The sequence below is a fragment of the Taudactylus pleione genome, unplaced genomic scaffold (genome assembly GCF_031769625.1).
Source record: "Taudactylus pleione unplaced genomic scaffold, aTauple2 ptg000251l, whole genome shotgun sequence".
Lineage (NCBI taxonomy): Eukaryota > Metazoa > Chordata > Amphibia > Anura > Myobatrachidae > Taudactylus > Taudactylus pleione.
Window position 1 is genome coordinate 9,851,952 of NW_028284653.1, and position 21,455 is coordinate 9,873,406.

Genomic DNA, 21,455 nt, shown 5'->3' on the forward strand with positions numbered 1-21,455 from the left:
CAGTCTGCGATAGTCAATACAAGGACGGAGGCCTCCATCCTTCTTGGACACAAAGAAGAAGCCCGCACCGGCTGGAGAGGTAGAAGGTCTGATAAAGCCTTTTTGCAGATTCTCCTGAATGTATTCGGACATGGCCTTGGTCTCTGGCAGGGACAAAGGGTAGCTGCGGCCACATGGTGGGGTTTTGCCCGGTAATAACTCAATGGGGCAATCCCAGTCTCAGTGTGGCGGTAACAAATCCACCCCAGCTTTACAAAATACATCATGGAAGGAATGATACTGACACGAAAGTTGTGAATTCTCTGATAATTGTATCTTTTTTACAGGTTTGACACAAGGTAAGCAAGACTCATGACACGCCTCCCCCCAGGACAGAATCTGCATAGAGTTCCAATCAATTTTGGGATTGTGTTTACTCAACCACGGATAGCCTAATATAATCCCATGAGAGGCCTTGGAGATAACTAAAAATTGAATAAGCTCAGTATGAAGAGCCCCTACCCGGACTTGTACCGTTTGAGTTAACTAAGTTACAGTTCCATTGAGGATACGGCTGCCATCCACTGCGGATAAGGTGATGTTGTGATCTAGGGCTGTGATGGGAATTGAGAACTCCTGGACAAGTTCAGCGGTAATAAAGTTCTCCGCTGCCCCTGAATCAAGGAGAGAAAGCACTGGTTTAGAATGTTGTTAAATTCCAGAGAGAGAGGCTAGTTTGATTCTTTTTTAGATGGAGACAGAAACATAACTCCTTACCTGGTGTCCCTGATGCCAGTTAGGAGTGGGAGTTACTCGGACGAAGAGGACAGGATGCCACCAGATGATCAGTCCCTCCACAATATAGGCATAGATTGTCACAACGACGTCTTTGCCACCCTTCGGTGGATAGACGAGCTCTATTGATTTGCATAGGCTCTTCAACAGACGATTCAGGTATGGGGGCATTAGGAAGAGTGACTGGGCGAAACCGATAATGATCTCCCTTGGACTTCTCAACTTGGTGTTCTTGGTATCTGGGTCTACTTTGTTACAGAGTGAGATGACCCCATTCAGAGAAGTAGGAAGATCCCTTGTGGCGAGATTGTCTTTTACTCGGTCAGAGAGACCACTCCAACATGCTGCGATCAAAGCTTCCTCGTTCCACTTCAGCTCAGAAGCCAGCGTCTGGAACTGGACTACACACTGACTCATGGAATGGTTGCCTTGGCGTAGTCGCAAAATGTCAGCGGCAGCTGAAGTCATTCTTCCTGGCTCATTGAAGATTCTCCTAAAAGAGGCCAGAAATTCAGGATAATTGTCCAGTAAAGGATCGGATCTTTCCCACAGTGGCGACACCCAATCTAGGGCGGATCCAGAAAGAAGGGACACAATGTAAGCCAAATTGGATTTAAAGGAATGGAAATTCCAATCCCTCCAGGTGGTTGGCAATGCCTTGGAGAAGGTCTGTCCTGGGATCCTGACCACTAACCGAATCCATTGGGCCAGTGCAAACTGTCGCGAGAGGATCAGGTACTTGTGGAAATGAACCCGGGGTGGATCCAGGAGAGGTTATGAGGGCAGACATCTGGAACTGAAAGGACACTCGTTTGAGAGGAGTGTTGATCATGGATGACCCGCTGACGAAATGATTTTGATGGAGGTGTATACTCAAAACGGACTGTGGGTACACAACAGGTAACTGGGTAGTCAGGGAGGATCACCGTTTGTCCCCCCTCTGGGGGTGGTAGCAGGAAGTAGCGCTAATGATACACAGAGTGTCTAGGAGGCTGGTACCTGCAGCAATAGATATGTGAGACTTCAGCAGGAACAGGGAAGTAGCAAGGAGCTCAGAGAACTAGCACCCAGCTAGGCTGGGAATAACGTTGCACTGGCAATGGAGGACTGCAATTCAGCCCTTAAATACCTGGAGGAAATGAAAAATGGTTCCCCTGGCTCCCAGGAATGCTCTGAGTGGATTGGCCGAAAAGAGTCATCTGACCTCATCCAAGATGGCGGCGCCCATGTCGCGCTGCCAGAGTGTGCTATACTCACACTAATAACCAGGACACTATGCCTCCAGACCCCTGCGCAGATCTCCATATGCTCGCGCCCCTGCCAGTGCGTCCGGACAGGTAAGTTATGCTGACCCCGACCCCTCACAGCCCTGGTCGTAACACAAAGGACTCTACGGACGGCACTGCCACAGCATTACTAGCTGCAGGATGATGTTCCATGCATTCTTGCTAGCCAGCAGCAAGGGTAACGGGGCAGCGACAGTGCCGCCCACAGAGCCTTGCACTCTGTGCAGCAACAGTGGTGCGCAACCCTAATTACGGCCCTGATGGAAACCACTGCACTAACCTCTCTATTATGTCAAAATAATCTGCAAAACAATTTAATGTTACAATAATTTTATGTAAGCCTTTAAAATATACATTAGCTCTTGCTGCAAATATGTGGATTGCAAGTCTTTCTAGAATATGAAATAGTAGATTTGTTTAGTATAGGCCAGGGATGCACCTGTTTAGTAATCTAGACCACAGACCACAATAAGTCAAGCAATCCTTCCCATGTACTTTTAAAGTACTGATGAGTCTGCTTGGGATTTATGTCCCATATCTTAGAGTACTAAGGGGATTCATTATGCACTGCTTTCAGCAGAGGATCCATATATTTCACATAATGAAAAGGAGCGAGACATGCATTATGCATCATTCAGATCACACACGTCTGTTTGTAGGTTATGTTTGGTATTACAGAGTACTGTGGCCTCATTCATAAATCTGCCATCAATATGATGAAATTACTAGACTGAATGTCTGACATTTAATACTATAAGCTCACAGCCACAAAGCTATTTGTGGAGATCACAGGAATAATTAAAGAATATCTATTTAATGTAAGTGTTCTGTTAACATTGCATAGATATTAAGTGGATGGAATGTTTCAGTTCCAATTTTTAAAGATATAATACAATACGTATTTTTAATGGGAATAGCAATAATGAGCAAGATAACACAATTGTATATTTTAATTTTGATTGATGCATTTGAGGAATTCTTAGGGGATGATTGTTACAGTCTCTTAGGAATCACTGTGTGAGGCCCTAGAACCATTCAGGCCAGGTATTCTGCCAATAGCAACCACCTGTTGCTCCCATAGAACACAACATTTTCACCGGTACTTAGGTGGCCCCCTGGTCTTATACTCGGGATAGAAGTGGTTTACACGGTTATCCTAAGGCCACAGGATGTTATGCAACTGATGGATACTGATAGGGTGAGCGTCTTTGAAGACAGACAAAGGTAGCCGGTATGTTGCCTTGAGGGTGGGGATGTGGCCTTGAGGGCCGAGATGCGTATAATGAGCCGGTGAGTATTCGGGCTGAGATGCGGCCTTGAGGGCCGAGATACAGCTAATGAGCCGGTGAGTATTCAGGCTGAGATGCGGCCTAGAGGGCCATGATGAGTACACGCTGTGATGCAGCCTTGCGAGCTGATGTGCGGCTATTACATCTGGGATGTGACTTGAGAGCCGAGACGGATACAGGCTGTGATGCAGCCTTGTGGGCTGAGGTGCGGCTATGACTGCCGAGATGCGGCTTGAGAGCTGAGATGAGTACAGGCTGTGATGCGTCCTTGCGGCCAAGGTGTGGCTATGCCAGCCGGGTTGCTGCTTGAGAGGCGAGATGGATACAGGCTGTGATGCGGCCTTGCAGGTCGAGGTGCGGCTATGACAGCCGGGATGTGGCTTGAGAACCAAGATGAGTACAGACTCTGATGCGGCCTTGCGAGCACTCCGTAGATAGCAGTAAATCAGAACTCTAGATGGAGGAATGAGAGTTAGGACTGAGATTTCACAAGGTAGTGGCAGAACAGACACAGACGAGCAGGAACCAGAAGGACACGTACAGACATGCTATAGCCGGCAAGTCGCCAATGAACCAGTGGGCTTAAGAAAGGATTTGAACCAATGGAGTAACATGGCAGGTGATTAATAGTAATCCACAGGTGAGGAGGACACATTATCCAGCATCACATGCTGTAATCCGGCGTCCCAGTCTCCTAGCAACAGAAGTTGTTGTCCCATGTGCATGTATGTTGCACAAGAGCAGAAGTCCGGGGTTTGTGGCTGGCGACCCAGAGGAGGAGAGACAACCGGAGCACTGATATGTAACAAGGCGCGCTGGTGATTTGTGACACTGATTCTGAGCTGGTGGGTCTCAGGGCCTAATTCAGCAGTGCACGCAAGTGCACTGCTGAACGCAGATTCCCGATGTTCGGGAATCTGTGCAGGCGCCAGACCCATTCTGCGCATGTGCAGAACGGATCTGCGAGGCCGCACGGAGACTGGCTGCAGACTGGCAGTGACTGATGTCTGCTGCCGTTTGGGGGCAGGGAGAGGGCGGTGATGCCCTGCGCTTCCTGAAATGGAGGCATGTCACCGCCGTTGGGGGTGAGGGAAGAGGCCAGGATCTCCGTCGGCTACCAAAGATTTCCTGGCCTTTTACTCTAATCTGCCGCGGCCAGCTGCGGGACCCCATGGGTCACCTAGCCGACCGATGGTCCGCAGGGTATCCGATGCTGCGTTGGACAGCGCAGCTCGGATACGTAATGCAGCAGGAGGTGTGATGCCTCCTGCTGCATTACCATAATTGCAAAGATCGCAATTGCAAAGCTGTCTGTGTGTAGCTTTGCAATTGCGATCCTTGCTGAATCGAGCCCTACAGAGAAGCAAATGGCGTATGATATAGTATTGTTAGTATGATATAGTATTGTTATTAATAATAATACCATATGGTATGGTATAATACCATATCATAGTATGATATGGTATTATTGCAACAATAAGCCCTGTCATAGTGAGATTTTGTCATGTTATAATTAGAGGATTGCGCAGTTATTTGATTCATGCTGTACAGCTGAGCGCAGCCCTTACCTTTGCGGTGCGGGCGCCTGTGGCCGGGTCGAGAGTCGCCGGGACAGGGCAGTGGCTGGCAGAGGAGTCTCCTGAGTCCTGAGGAGGCTGAGACCGGGACGACGGATCCTCCAGTCCGGGCCACTAGACTACGCAGCAGGCGGTGGCAGCGGCTAAGCGGCACACATAGAAGGAGCCAGCAGCAGCTCTCAAGGCAGGCAACACCCAAACTGCCTGGCCTGGCCGGAGCTGCGGCTTGTGCATCAACCAGTCAGCAGTCGTCTATCACACTCAGAGAGACTCTGTCTGACATGTAGTGTTACGGTGTGACTGAGGCGAGTACTGGGTTGGGGCTGCTGGGTGGGGGGTTGAAAGTGCTTTTAAAAATAACAAAAATTTACCAACTGGTCGCGGCTGAAGGGGGGTGGGTTGGCGGGCCCATTGAAGCTTCGGGCCCTTGGGCAACTGCCCAACAAGCCCAATGGAAGAGATGGCCCTGTTAAGTGCTGTTCTGAGAAGCTTTACAAACTTCATTCCAAATCATCAGATGGAACAGGAAACATCGAGCCAATTTATGAAGGGTGTAATGCTGGGTACACACTTATGCTATTGTCATGCCATTCTTTCTATTTCTGACCCATTCATACAATATCTTAAGAGTGTGTACGCACCTTCAAAAACTGGGCTCATCGAAATATCAGGTTATATGAGCAGTTTAATTTTCATCCAATTTGATGGTACAATATCAGAAATGTGTACGCACTTTCGACCGTTCTGTCCGATGCTTCTGCCCAAACTCCTCCAGCGGCAGCAGTGTCGCCTTTGTGTCTTTTCAGCAGTTATTTTAGACAGATGAGTTTCCTGGATTGAAAGTAAAATTGTAAAGGTGTGTATGCCTGAATTGGTACTTCCAAGCATAAGTGTAATTGAAAGTAAAATCTCATCAAAAATGTGATTGTATAAGTGTGTAATAAGTGTCTGGCTGCACAAAAAGTATATTTACAAACAAAGTGAACATTACATTTTTTCAAAGTATTCGCGAGAGGAGTCTATGCAGAGTTGCATACGCTCAAACCACTTGGTGAAGCAGCTGGACCAGTCAGAAGCAAATATGTCTTCTACATGCTGGATGAAGGTTTCCACTGCAACTTCCGCTGACTCAAAATGAATCTTTGTGCTTGATTTGTGAGAACACGAAGAAGTCGCCGGATGATTGTACGGTGGATGACCAAGCTCCTGGATGGGTTCATGGGCCAGAAAATCCACCACTGTCCTGGACTTTTGGGTAGGTGCATTGATGTGATTGAGAAGGGCACCACAAGAGCAAGTTCTTGGACGTTGCCTGGAAATGGCTTGCAGCACTTGTAGCAGGCATTGGTTGGTGTACCAGTCCCCAGTGATGGTGCGCTGCTGCACGAGTGGTACAGTGGCTACATAATCCAGTCTTGGCCACAATAATAGCCACCATCTGCTGGGCCATGCTACGCTAACATTTGAACTTCTGTGGTGGCACACCTCCAACTGGGGTACGCTGGGCCGACTGTTGTTTGGTCTCGGGGTCGAAACTGTAGATCCAGGATTTATCACTACTGATGATCTCCCAGACAGAATTTGAGCGACCGCCATCAAATCTGTCAAGCATGCTGTGGCACCAAGCCACCCGAGCCTCATTCTGCTCGTAAGTCAGCTGATAGGGCACCCAGCATGCAGAAACTTTGTTAAGTTTAAGCTTTTCGTGAAGTGTCCAGCGGATGGATCCTGATGAGATGCCTATCCCCATCTCTAACTGGGCCGTTACACACCCTGGCATCCACTTCAACTCTGGCCCGCACATCAGCAACATTATTCTCGGTAATGGACACAGGTCAGGTGCAGCTCTTCTCATCTTTCAGGGACTGTCCACCATGCCGATATTCTGCAAACCACTCGAACACAGTGGTTTGGGATAGTGCTTCCTCCCCAAAAGCAGCTTGCAGTCAATCAAAACTCTCCTGCTGTCACAGACCACTCTAGTCATAGAAGATCATGGCTCTCCATTGGCCTCTGTTGAGCTCCATAACAAGTTCATGAAGGAGTGAACAAGCCGACTTCTTCAGTGTGCAGTGCTGCTTATATAGTGTTCTGTGCTCTGAAATTTCACAATAACTTTAGTCAAAGATTACAGTTCACAACCAGACAGTCAGATTGTGTCTACTCTACCTATGCACTGCACATCTGCACACCCCTCCACATAGCTTAAAAAGTGTTTGATAGTCACAGATAACCATACGAGTGTAATCTGTATTCATTACACTGTCAGAGGTGCTTCTTTAATCAGATCTAGCATTTTAATCTTCTTTCTAGTGGGATTTTACTTACTGGCGAATCAGTCACACAATGTGTCATTGGATATGTGAGTTATCAGATTAGGCCTGATTCAGAGTTATGAGTAATTTGTACCTTGGCAAAACCATGTTGCACTGCAATTTAGGCAGATTTAAAATGTGCAGAGAGATTTAAAGTTTGAAAGTGTGTCCTAGCTTAATTTGAAATTTCAGTTTAAAAATTAAACTGCCCAGTATTTGTTGCTACATGCAGAAGCAGTTTGAATTTTCCCTAAGTGCAAAATCAAAAAACTTAAGTGAATTTGCACCCCTTGCAGTGCCACATTGGTTTGTTCCAGGAACAAATGATTCTCTTTTTTGGAAAAAAAATTTTGTGCTCCTAACTGAATCTGGCCCAATGCTACAGTACTTGTTTCCAGTTGTATTTTTGAGCAAGATAGAAAACCTGTATATACCACACACTTATTCCAATGAGTGCTTTGGCACTCCCATACATACACCATAAGATATGGACTATGATGGAAGCTGATGCCCATGGGGATGTAGTCATAATGTCGACATTGTTGAAATGTCGCCATTGACCATGTTTGGCTTGTGTAGAATGTCAACATTGAATTTGTCGGCACATGTACAGAATGCCTATCTGAACCCACAATCTGTATGTAAAAATGATGATCACATTAAATTACCACAATAAAGTCATATAAATAACATCCAAGGTACAAACACAGTTAACAAATTCCTCTAACTGTGATGAAGTTAAGTGAGAGAATTTAAAACCAAATAGGACAAATGTTACTATGTAAAAACGTATTTGTGAAAATAAGTGTCCTTTCATAGATACAAATGTGTCCAATATCATCAGGACCTCATTACAGCGGGCTCAGATTTAAATAGCAGCGAATTAAGCACCTCTGTCTCCTCATGAAATGTGAACGGTTTAGGTGCCTCTAGGTATTACAGCAAGTCCAATAACCAAAATACCAATACAAATTAAATTGACATGGAATTAGACCTTAGACACCTTACAATGTTGCAAATTGGAGTGTTACTTATTAGCTAAATTGTTACACATCATGCGGACTGTAATGAAGTAAACTGATATTACCTGTTGTTGGTGTGGCCACCCATTTAGAAACTTCTGCTGTGTTACCACTACTGGACACTGAGAAAGTCCAGTCACGTAGATGAAATGCGTCAGTGAGCTGCTCCTCCTTCGCTAGTCTTATACCTCAGTAACCAGCATACCGGTAATCGGCGTTTACTGGACTCTGAGGAGTGGTCCAAAATATGGACAGTGATAGTCAAAAGCTTGATATCTGTTCCCATTAAAGAAAATGCAAGTAAAGTTTTGTATAGATAGTATTTGGAACCCCCACCTTCATTCAATTTTTCCAACGTTTTCATATTTATGTTGGTGCTCCTGTAATTAGCGAAGCTCCTTACTGCATATATGGTGGACATGCTCAAAGTTCCTGGAATATTGGTGACAGATTAATTAATTACTTAATTACTCATCAGAATCCTAGATTCCCCTTCCTATTCCCTCCTTTCTACACCCATTCCACACATCCTGAGACCAACAAACAAGCTTATTAAATCACATCCTGAATGCTGCTTATGGTCAAATTGCCTTGCCTTGCATTGGATGTTGCAAGAATCACTCTGCTATATGGCCATGGTTAACACTATAGGGTCCGTATTTCACATGGAATGCATTACTGCTACTATCCATGATAGTGCTGCCGGGATGACACTAGCAGTGGTACACAAGATTGCGTACACAGGACGCTGAGGTGCGCTTAGTGCCACCGGGTTTACACTAGTGGCAGTACACACAATCGCGTACTCCGGTGTGCAACCTGTGCTGCCGGGTTGACACAACCCGCTGGACGCTGGGTTGCGGTCTCTGGACACTGAGTGCGGTCTATGCCACCTGGATGGCACAAACGGCAGAGGGCAGGAATGCAGACCGTGCCGCCAAGATGACACGAGCGGCAGGTAGTACAAATGCGGACTGTGCCGCCTAGATGACACAAACGGCAGGAACAATCAAGCTGACTGCACAGCATTAGCAGTGCGGCGGCTTGTGACATATGTTTATGTGAGATGTACTCTATGACCTGTCTATTTTGACTTGCTATATGGATCTGTAACACCCTATGTTTCAATGCTTTTTGTTCCATCTTTGAAAATTGTCAAATAAAAATTAATGTAAAAAAACCTGTATAAAGCGGTTGAAGTTATACATAAGGTATACTATAAAATGCAAATGTACTCACTGTGGCTGCTCTAGTAATACTGGTGCAAGATTCAGTAATGCAGTTTATCAGCATGTAGAAACTGTATTTTAAATGTGAAGGAATGATGAGTTGATTGACATTGTCTGTCCTATTGTCCCTCTTTCCATCATTGACAAGAAATAGGACATGTAGAGTAGTATTACCATGTGCCCCAGATTTACAAACATATTTTCCCAATGTTTGCTTTACTACTGAAAAATCTTACACTGTGTCCTTTGAAGGAGTTGGTCTACTAGTTCCAGACTTCAAGATTCATCGGTAAAAGATTAAAGATGGCTGCAATGTACATCCAAAATGCTGGGTGTCTCTTATGCACTAAGAACACTTTAGTTTATATGGAAAGATTCACTTTTATGTTTTAGAAATATTGTAGATTCAGTACTGCCTCCATAATGATAATAATGATGGAGGGGTCCATTCATTATGTTCATTATCGGGGGCGAGGCAGCTCCCGCTAATTAAGTATTCAATTACTTGCAAGTAGCAGCAGTGGGTACAAATTCACTGGAGCAATTCAACATTGCTCTGATGTAAAGACAGCTTATCCGAAAATCACCTGTCCCTGCAATCCCCTTCACTGCTCCTTTTGGAGCAGTGAAACTTAGCACTACCGAGTCTGACTCGGCAGTGCTAGTGCACCTGCGTGAACTGGACTTCACCCAGGCGCACCAATACCTGGCATCTAGGGAAAAGAGCCGGACAAGGATGGAAGGATATAAAAAGGATCCCTCTTCGCATCTCGGGACTCCTTCACAAAGGGTAGGAGTAGGGGTAGAGAGCAAATACCATCTGAAGATGGCAAATGCAGTCAAGCTCCAGAAATATTATATTGGTTCCCATACTAGTGTATGGGGACTGTGGGACAGATTGGGCTGAAAGGTAAGCAGGAGATATATCAGTGATATCTCCTGCATTACCAGTGGCGTAACTTCATCCCAGATGCCCGGAGGCAAGTTATAATTTGGTGCCCCCCTGACGATGACACTGTAATTTAGCATTTCACAAGTAGATACACCCGCATTGGCACACAGACTATAGGCATGCCATGGAGGAGTCAGACAGAGAGATGTGGGTGAGGGGGGCGCCGGACGTGTCACACTGACAACAGAAGCTGCTGAGGAGCAGCAACACCAATGAGTAGGGACAGGCTATATATAGAGGAGGCTGCAGCTGATGGTCTGACACTGAGCTCTCCACTAGTGTATGGTAGCTTCTCAGGTGCCAAGTAGACGTGCCATGTATTGGGCTGCCGTGACGGTACTCTCTGGGTACATAGGGCCTGATTCAGAGACGGACGCTCTGAACGAGTGCTCGCTCTGAATCAGGGCGTTTTTTTTGTTGTTGTTCGGCCTCCTGGCCGCTCGCATAGCTGTGGGTGACCACCCACAGCTATTGCGAGTGACCAGGATGATGGCTGCGATGGTCAAGACCATCGCGACCATCAGGGCTTGCGATGAGACCCTTGTGGTAGGGTCTCGTGGCCGCATGCCCCAGAGAGCTTCTGGCTCTAATAGACCCGGAAGCTCTCCCACTGACATCACTGGTGTTCGCTTGGGAACGCCTCCATTTGTGAAGCAACCCCCCGGCCACGCCTACCAAATGGGGTGAGCTGTCAATCACCATCGACAGCTCGCCCCCTTTGGTGCGAGGCCCGGAGCGACGGAGCACCCGTCGCTAGCCGGGTCTTGCGCATGCGCACGACGAAGCCGGCTCCATCGTGCACATGCCCAGTGGGCAAACATCGACCCGGTTGCGAGCGCTCAGCGCTTGCGACCGGGTCTGAATCAGGCCCATAGTTACAACCCTAAGTGGAATTAATATATTGTGGGCAATGGAGGAGGTGCCCCTTCAGTGCTGGCGCCCGACAGCAGGTGCTTCCATTGCCTCCCATAGTTCTGCCCCTGTGCATTACCTTTATTATGAGTAGCCCCAATACTTAATTTCTAAAAAAGTAGGTGAAAAACTTAATTTTCACCTACTCTGGTAAAAATTAAGCGGCCCATTCATTATGTTAATTATCAGGGGCCGGATTGCCCCCGATAAAAGAGTATCCAACTCGCTGCGAGTATCAGCAGCAGTGGATACAAATTCACCAGAGCTATTCAACATTGCTGTACTCGCGATCCCCTTCACTAATCCTTTCGGAGCAGTGAAACAGTATTGCCGAGTCTGACTTGGCTATTGTGCCTGCGTGGGCTTGCGTCCGGTGGAATAATTAGCAGGACAGGGGCGGAGGGATCCGAAAGTGGAAGGAGCGGGCGGGGAGGGGAGCAAATGCCATCTGAGGTCATGCTTCGAACATATTATATTTTGGGGCGTGATGAATTTTGGCCCCCATACTAGAATATGGACTGCAGGACAGATCGGGGCTGAAAGATAAGCAGGAGATATCAATGCATTATTTTTATAATAAATCCTTATTTTCTACATTTGTAGAAATTAAGTGATGATAAATGGACCCCTGAATGAATGATAAATGTAGGTAGAACATCTTAATATCAAGAATAAACTTCATTCTTACCTTTTTCATACATATAGTTGGGGACTAGGGCATTAGAAAATAAAAATAAATACAGATGTGTCCTCATACATCTATCCTCCATGTGCTACAAGTCATGTTACACATAACGTGTGAGTGCCATGTGACTCGGTAGCGCTGACCATCTTTTTGTGCGACTTATTACCTTTCAATGCGTCTTATTCTCACCGCTGTGCAGATAGAATGCACAAGCAGCTTCTGCTGTTTGAAATGATATGCAGCATGTTTATATGCTGTGTGCGACTGCAGGTGCTTCTGCATGCAAAATGCTGCGTTACAGTGTCAATGGCGGTGACACTGTAATATAGCGTTTCACATGCATATACACCTGTAGTTGCACACATAGGCATGCCGCATTTTAATCAACAGAAGCTGCTTGTGTGTTCTATTCACACTATTTTGCAAATAGGACACATCTGAAGATGACAAGTAGCACGAAAAGACTGCGCTACCGAGTCACTCCACGGCATGGCGCGACTAGAAAGACTGTTTAACACGCAAAGAGGCTAGATGTGTGTAGTGCTTCAGATGTCCACCAGCGAAAGGTATAATAATAACCTGCCAGGCACAGTATGACTCCAGAAGGAAGATATTGATCACAGTATTACAAAAGTAGAATAAAAGCAGCAGTGTATGTAATTTACCTTTTTATATCTGCTATTGTAATGGTGTATTAAATAACCATTTGTCATGATGTGCTATTATTTAGATTCATGTTTAGGTGAGTTCCTCTGAAAATATTTTCTATCTTGCGACCTTTCCATTAGCAGAGGACCTTAATTGCATGTCATAATATGACAAATGTTTTACATGTCACCTGCAACCAGGTCTGGGCAAAACGACCGATGAGTGATTTAGTGAATATTAAAGCAGGTGACATTGCTTTAACAATGCAGTATGTTTGCTCTACTCCCATATACTGTAATTGCTGTAGGAGATTAGATATTATTCTTAATTTTCTTTGCCGTTTGTCAAGTGCATGTTTGTTGTCACAGCTGCCACAGCAAATCAAATGGCCCTGCGCACTCTGCTACACCCTTAGGAATGTGTATTGGTCTCATTTCCATACAATAAAAGCAAATATTTCTACCTTGCAGGAGTCCATAATCTCTTTTTGACAAGATTAATAAGTTTGTAGAATAATGCAAATGAATGTACTCCATGCAAAGTTATGTATGTGTAAATGCAAACAGAGCATATAGATATGCAATTATTCAGAATAATACAATATTATAGTGTTGATATATATTTAATGCATTATTACAATGGAGAATATGATCAGCTGTCAATAAGCTATACAGTATGTATCACAATGGGCGATTCATATGTGCACACAGGTCGAACGCAGTGCCAGTCTTCACGTAATTGAGCGATTACTTGCAACTGCGCATTCGGGGAAAGTCCTGAAAACCCCTACGACACATTCATTAAGCTGGGTACATACTGGGCGATATATCAGCCATTCAATTGAACGGATGATATATCACAAGCGTCGGCATAATGTGTACCCAGCTTTACACAGAGTTGCAATCAGGACAGATGGAATCCCATATGGGGTGGCAAAGTAATGGTTGGTCCCTGGGTGGTGACTGTGAGGTGGCCCGAAATGAATGCAATAAAGAGCCTGTCTCATGGGCGTGTTATGATAGAGTCGTGGACGTGTCAGACACACAGCTGCAGCCAGAGGCCATCCTCAGATGGAGAAACTGCACCTGCCATATATCTGGTCCAAGTATCGATGGTACACGCTACGGTGCCCCAATGATGGTGTGTCAAGAATCACCAGCGGTGTTATAGCAGGCAGAGACACTGAAAGTGGGCGTTTCATTCAGGGCTTGCTCATTCAGGCGCAGGCTACTACAGCAGGGGTAGGCTGAAACTAACATTTGCATATTATCGCAGCCATGACTCCAGCAGCAGACGCAAGAGCGAACGCAGCAGCATCCTATTCTGTATCAGGCCCAATGTGTGTCCTTGTCATTTATTTTTTAAATGATATGGGATTGTTACATTTTTAGAGAATACACAATTATATAACTTTATATAGTAGTTCATGAATTAAATTGTAGCTTTCTAAGGGTCAGATGTTTGAAGGCTCTGGTGGCATGTATTTAAAAAGCCTTTATTTAAACTGTGTTTAAGTTAGCATCTCATCAAATAAACAAAAAGACAATGCTGTCTCAAATTAGACATACTAGCCATAGGGGATGTATAGAATACCAGCAATAAGTAACAGCGCTGCAGGAGCAATCCTAATCATTTGGCCAAAGTTACATTTCTTTAGCAAAAAAGGACAGTTTTATAAGTATGCCTATTTTTAACCTTTCAGTATAGTAATACAGGTGTAACAGTATACAGCCAGTAGTAATCAATATGTCATCTATTCAGACTCAGCAAGCAGGGGTTGACAAGATAAGTTCTGTTCCCAGACAACTTTGTTATACATAATTGCTTTTCCGTTCAGGATCAGGAAGTAAAAACTGTATAGAAACCAAGGGTGCAGGCAGCGGGTGCAGCTGAGGGGGGACTTATTTGTCTATTCCATGTTTTTTGCCATTGGGCAGCTACATGAGGCCCTTACAAATGTTACTATGAGGCCCACAAATTACTAGTTATGCCACTAATAGGAACACTATAGGTTTTTTTCCCATTGTATTTGTCTGACAATATTGTTATGAATTGACTATATAATATGATGTAGTTATAAGACTACCAAGTTTAAAATGATGGTGCTAGTATGTCTGCTTGCAGAGAACATGTGTAAAGTTACATGATTTGCTTTCTCTTCACCTTAATATTTTTATTTCTTCTCAGAGTTCTCCTATAAAACTGAGATGTGCTTATCAGCCATTGACAAGGAATATTCTGTGACAATATTGGGAATACGTTTCAATATTTGTGGTTAGTGTGGAGTGGTTTAATATTGTCTTAATAGATTGTTTTGTGTTTCAGAATAGTATCAGTGGCACTACCTGAGGAAGCCAAGCAGTTTGGAATTCAGTTTCGGTGGTGGCAGCCATACCATTCTGGACAGGGAGAAGATGTGTGGGCCATTGATGAGATTATCATGACATCTGTACTCTTCAACAGCATCAGCCTGGACTTCACAAATCTAGTTGATGTCACTCAATCTCTTGGCTTTTACTTGGGAAATGTACAGCCATATTGTGGACATGACTGGACTCTATGGTAAGAATTTTATTTCAGTTACTGTAATGACTTTGTCATAGCTTGTTGATGTTATCCAGAGTTCCCTTTTTATCTGATGTCTTTATTGCCCACCAGGTATATTTTCTTCTCTAAGGGGGGGATTTATAAATGCTGGGAGAGAGATGAAATTGTGAGAGATAAAGTACTAACCAATCAGCTTCCAATTTACATTTTTCAGGCTGTGTTTAAAAAATTATAGTTAGGAGATGATTGGTTGGTAATTTATTTTTTACAATTTTATTTCTCTCCCAGCTTTGATAAATACCCCCCTAAATATGTTAAAGTGCAGGATGGAGACTCTTATATAACTTTACAGCCAACTATATACCAGTTTAACAGTATAAGCACAGAAAGCTATTCAGAGCCATTTGCCCAGTGTGTAGACAGCTGTTTCCCTCAGAAACCATTGCAATTGTTAAAAGAATGGAAATACTTGTACTGTACAGTATATATGAGGGATATCATAGGTATGGTTCCTGAGTTAATAAAGCAAGTAACATCCCACCATGCTTTTGGCTCTTTTATGAACATGCAACACAGACCCAGTTGCCAGGTATTTTGGCCATCATGTCTATACGGTATATCACTTAGTTTGTGAGTGGTGACTTTTCGGGCATGTTTGGCATGTGTTACAGGTCTGTTTGGAAAACATCATCAGCTACTAGCACAGCCTGTGGATGCAAGTGCATACTCCCCAACTATGATATTGCATTGCCATGTTAGGCAAGACAGAAGCAGCATACCTCAAAACAAGCTCTTCTATTACACACACACTGCATTTGGCCATATTGGTTTATCATCAGTATCTATTTCCATGTGTTTTCCCATATACATTTTTTTACCCTGTACACATACCCAGTGACTCGCCTCCCATCTCTGGAGGAACTGCTATAGGCCTTGTACTATCTTGGCTTTACAGACGCCACATTAAATTCTGCAATAAATGTTCTGAGTTTCCACACATACGAACAATTTGTTAGAGAAAGCAAAATAATTGAAGAGATCACGTGACTAATTTGTAACTGTAGCTAAGCAATGATGCTACAATCCCAATTCATATATCTATCATACTGTGACCATAGCCAGGTCATATTGTTTACATAGACATCTCATTAAATGGTGGCACACACTTGCAGTCAAACTCCTCAACAATATTTCTATCAATGCCAGTTATATTACTATAGTGCCAGCCATAATATCTGATTCCTACAGTACTGTGTCCTACTAAAGTGTCCATTTCCCCTCTTTTACAAAATACATACAGTTATATATCACCAGTGCAAAATTTGAGATAGATAGATAGATAGATAGATAGATAGATAGATAGATAGATAGATAGATAGATAGATAGGTAATGATAGCAGCAGGTCGACAGTTATGACATGTCAACATGATTAGAATGTCGGCAAAATGTTTCTGGTGATCCAGTGGTGACTTGTTGGGCGGGTCCAACAACTCCACCGGTGTGTTCCGGGCTGTGCAGTGACATCAGGATGACTTCCGGCTGTGATGGAGTTGTTCCAGCATGAGTAATGCCCCTAACCCTCAACCAAAGTGTCTAACCCTCGCCTCACACAAACTTATCCAAACCCTCCCCCTCGTGCCTGACCCTAATCCTCTGGTCTTGCAGACTAACCCTAACCCTCCAGTCCTGCAGACTAACATTAAGCCTCCAGTCCTTTAGCCTAACTTTAACCTTCCAGCCCCCCAGCCTAACCCTAACCTTTCGGTCCTGTAGCTTAACTCTAACCATCCGGTCCTGCAGACTAACCCTAAACCTCTGCTCCCTGCAGAATGTTGACATTTGACATGTCCATGATGACATTTTGAATATCAATATAGTGACAGCAGGGTCTATTTATGAAGCAGTGAAAAGTGTGAGAGATGTAGACCAGTGTAGAAGTTGCCCATAGCAACCAATCAGATCCTACCTATGATTTTATAGACTGTACTTGATAAATGCTACTTGAAAGCTGATTGGTTGCTATGGGCAACTTCTCCACTGGTTCACTTCTCCACACTTTTCACCGCTTGATAAATAGACCCCTGCATCTCTCTGGTAACAAGCAGTGAAGTATCTATTCTTCAATGTGTTTTATTAGGAACATGAGCACTTACATTCAGGCCAAATCTGAAATCAAACACAAAATCTCATTCTCACAATATTCAAAGCATTGCCCAATACTTACTGACACTTGCCTGTCCATCTCCACTTACGTATATTATCACCAGTCTTAGAAGAGAAAAACAAATTACTCCCAGCGAAAGCGTTTTTATGAAGCTGTCGTTCCAAGCACTGATTGGTTTGTCTTGTCATGGATCCCAAAGGATATTGAGTGTTTTTCATGTGGTAGACAAGTGGTTAATTGGGCTCATAACTCCCATCGAGAGTCTTACAATAGGTAGTTAGTGACTTATGACCACAGAAGAAGTAACGATAGGGGAATGTGAGCTAGAGAATAGGACATTTCTAAATAAAAAAAAGATGCGTGTTCCAAACTTTTTGTTCTTTTTATGAATTATGCATTAATTGATTATAAACTTTTGTCTGTGCATAATAAACATTCAAGACCATTCACATGTTTAATTGTCATGCATCTTGACTTGTAGGAAGTATAATCAGAACTACTGCAGCACACCTTAGGAAGCCAAAATAATAGTCATATCCCCATGGGCATCTAGAGCAGCAGCAGAGCAGTTTTATCGCCCAGCACATTACGGCAATCTGATTCCACTTTGTGATCATCTTTCTATCTGAAGGGGGTCGGCTGTGCATGCTGTAGAGAATGTGCTCTAGCAGTGATAATGAGGATATGGAAGCAGCATTATCCACTTTAACAAGGACACGGGAAGTTCTCACAGCTCGTTAAAGTGAATCAACATGGCTCGCCTCACACTGCTTGCATTTCCTTAATCAAAGAATCAAAATCACAAACCCCTTCATTTTATTCTGCTTTATTTCATTATCTTACTCCACTGTATGTCTTTGTATGTTCCAATCCTAAAAAGAGCTTTGCTTCTCCCCAGAGATTCTCAAACACACGTAAAACCACATCAGCAGTAATATATATGTATATGATTCTCTCCAAGAACATTACATTGTGTTCACCTTTCCTCAGCATATTTGAAAGGTGGAAATCATATCCATTTTTGACCTTGCTCTTCTCTCGGGATTGTTTCAAGGTCACTCTAGGTCTTCAGCAGTTTGCTGGTAGCTTTATTCTTACATACTCTCCCCAGCTGCATGTCCATTTGCGTCTTGTTTCTTTACCCCTGGCTTTTAGTTAGATATAGATTTATGTGCCTGAAAAATATCCTCACTAGGGAACCATGCCAATTGCTTTTTCATTAAAATAACTAACACTGCTAGTCTATAAATCACTGTGCCTCATGTCATCTTTAAGTGCATTATTTTCTGTACATCTGGGATAATTATTAATTAATTGTTCTTGAGACTGACATTAGTTCCATAGTGTAAGTTGGCACTTGTTTGAAAAATACATAGAGGTTTTATAATGATTCACTAAGGTTTAAATTCATTTATAGACAATAGACAGCAACCCCCTTAAATATGTCCATTTAGAATAAACCTGAATTTGCCTAGTTTGAAAAGGCAAGAAATATGTTTGAATGCTGAAAATGGGATTGAGTTTCAGTCATACAGGGCACCATGTGCTTCATTAATAGTGGTACCTTTACCGTTTTTTTTATCTATTAGGGCTATAATCCTTAGAGGCATTTTTTCTGATAATTGTGACAAACCCCAAATATTCAGAATCCTTATTGCCAAAAAGCTCGGCATTAAAGATTATTTATTCACTTGAATGTATTGATAAAAGTTGCGGGGACACGGGCTCCGATTGGAGCATGTCCCAGTGATCATAGAAAAATATGGGGATCACTGCTGCAAGACTGGCGGACATAAAGCAGGAGAGTCCTCGTCTGGGAGAGTCCCGGAGGGGGCAAGTAGAAGGGACGTGTGAGGGGGCATGACACCGCAATCATGTCATGGTGGCCCTGCGCCCCACTGCACAATGACACAATTTGGGCATTATACAGCATGTTTGTTGGGTCATGGTAATGCAATTTAATGCAGATCGCGTCATCAAGCCAGTGGGCCACCCTCTTTTACTCCAAAAGTGAGCAGCATGCAGGAGGCTGACCTACTGTCTCAGGAGTCCAGGAGAGTTCCCCAAAACTCAGGAGTATCCATGATATTCCGGGAGTGTAGGTAAGTATGGCATACTGCAGCTTGCAGGAGCCCCTCACCAAAAGTACCAATGTTCTGTTGCACCCCATAGAGGTGCATAGGAAAATGAGTAGTGTTGAGGTACCTGAATTCTCGGGAATGTGCACAACAGAACATTGCATTGGCAGATCACTGAGAATTAAATTCCCTCCCCTAATGTTCTAATTTATTATATGTTAGTTAATGTAGATCACATCATCCCACAGCTGTTCTGTATGTATGTCATTTCATACCTTGTGATGTGAAAAAAAAATTGTCAGCAGATCAACACTTGTGAGTTAAATTAATAGAATTATGGGTTTCTCTAAATAGTAGAGACAGCCATGGAGTGCAGTGAATATAAATCTCCAGTAAGAAAATAACCAAAATTACATTTATTAAAAAATAAGATAACACAGTCACTGTAAAACACAATATTAGTAAAATAGTAAATAGGCTCCATGATGTCTGATAATATTGAATTCACTTACTGCTGCCACTGCAGTTGGTGAGAATATTGAGAGTTAATATTGCACAATTATTAAATATTTACCTAATATTTACCTAATAAATGTATACCTCCTTTTAATCACCGATGAATAAAGATATTATAATATAAATCTGATGCACATTGATCTCATCCAAGGCTCAAAGATGTGCACTACAGTATGTTAGTCCTAGAGGAATCCTGGTATTATCGATGGACAGCTCTGGCACTTTTCAGATTGATAAATTGCAGATAAAACTTTATAACAGGGACCGCTACTCTCCAAACAACCACTTAGCTGACAAAATCAATGTTGCCCACGGAACAAATACCAGTCTATTATGAATGTGAGTTTATTAATGGAAAATGCCCAGATATAGGACACAATGTTCAATATTAACAAGGCAGACCATTGTGAACCTGTGATCTGTTCTGCTATGCTGTGGTAATCTCCAGCTGCAGCTGTTAACACTGCTTAAGTGTTTAAATGGTCAGTTCGTTAAGATCTCAGCAGCATAACTAAGGGGAGCATGCTTGTAAGTGACAGTGCTCACTCCCAGTTCAGATGCGCTTTAGTAGTCACAGTCTATAGCTATCATGGTTGCCTGAAGATTATGCTCAGCCCATTCACCAGGACCACGGTGGCTGTCAGGAGAAGCTACTTATCCTGGAGACTCCCGTTTCAAAGATTTTCAGTCCAGACCTATAATGGGCAACAGGAGGTAATTTCAAATCAGAAGTAACTGGTCAAATAAGAAGAATTACTGACGCGTTTCTCCACTGTATAGTGTGGCAGTTTCTTCAATGTGAAAAACTTAATAGACAATTCATGAAATTCTTATTTATATTGCCGGCAAACTAATAGGAACTTCTTAATTATGTTAATCAATGTCCACACTTGTTGCCAGCATTGGAATCATCAATATATTGTGGCTGTAAACATTGTTTACAGCCACAATATATTGATGATTCCAATGCTTTTGCAGTGATAAGTACATATAACCAAACAGATAACTGCACTCTGAGGGCATTCTGGCTCTCAAGAAGGTCTGGTGGCCTAGTGAGTTAATACACCTTAGCAGTATTCAGAAGGTCATACATTCTAGACCAAACATGATCTATAGATATTAACGTAATATTATTAAATTATATTTTAGATGTTACAATATACACAGTAAAAAAATCTATATAAACATAACTAATAACTTAAGTAATGTGAGAAGAGTGAAAAGTGCTGGTGAACCATATACAGAAAGAGTTAGAATTGAGATGAGATAAAAAGAAAGATATAGACGTAGACTCTCCATCTCAAAAAAAGGAAAAGATCATTCATATATCTGCCATAGAGCACTCACCTCATAAGGACCTTCCCAGATGTACTGGTCCTCAAACAGTCGGTATATATCTATTAATTGGTCAATGTTAACTCTCAGTGTTCTCACCAACTGCAGTGGCAGGAGTAAGTGAA

At 43.3% G+C, this 21,455-nt stretch overlaps 1 protein-coding gene across 1 annotated transcript in view; it reads left to right on the top strand.

Moving 5' to 3' along the window:
- The window catches only part of RELN (reelin), a 640,798-nt gene that overhangs the window by 414,798 nt on the left and 204,545 nt on the right, over positions 1-21,455 (top strand). Inside the window, exon 20 of the mRNA XM_088480241.1 lies at positions 15,015-15,251. Within this exon, the coding sequence (XP_088336367.1) occupies positions 15,015-15,251 (237 nt within the window). The remainder of the gene's footprint in view (positions 1-15,014; positions 15,252-21,455) is intronic.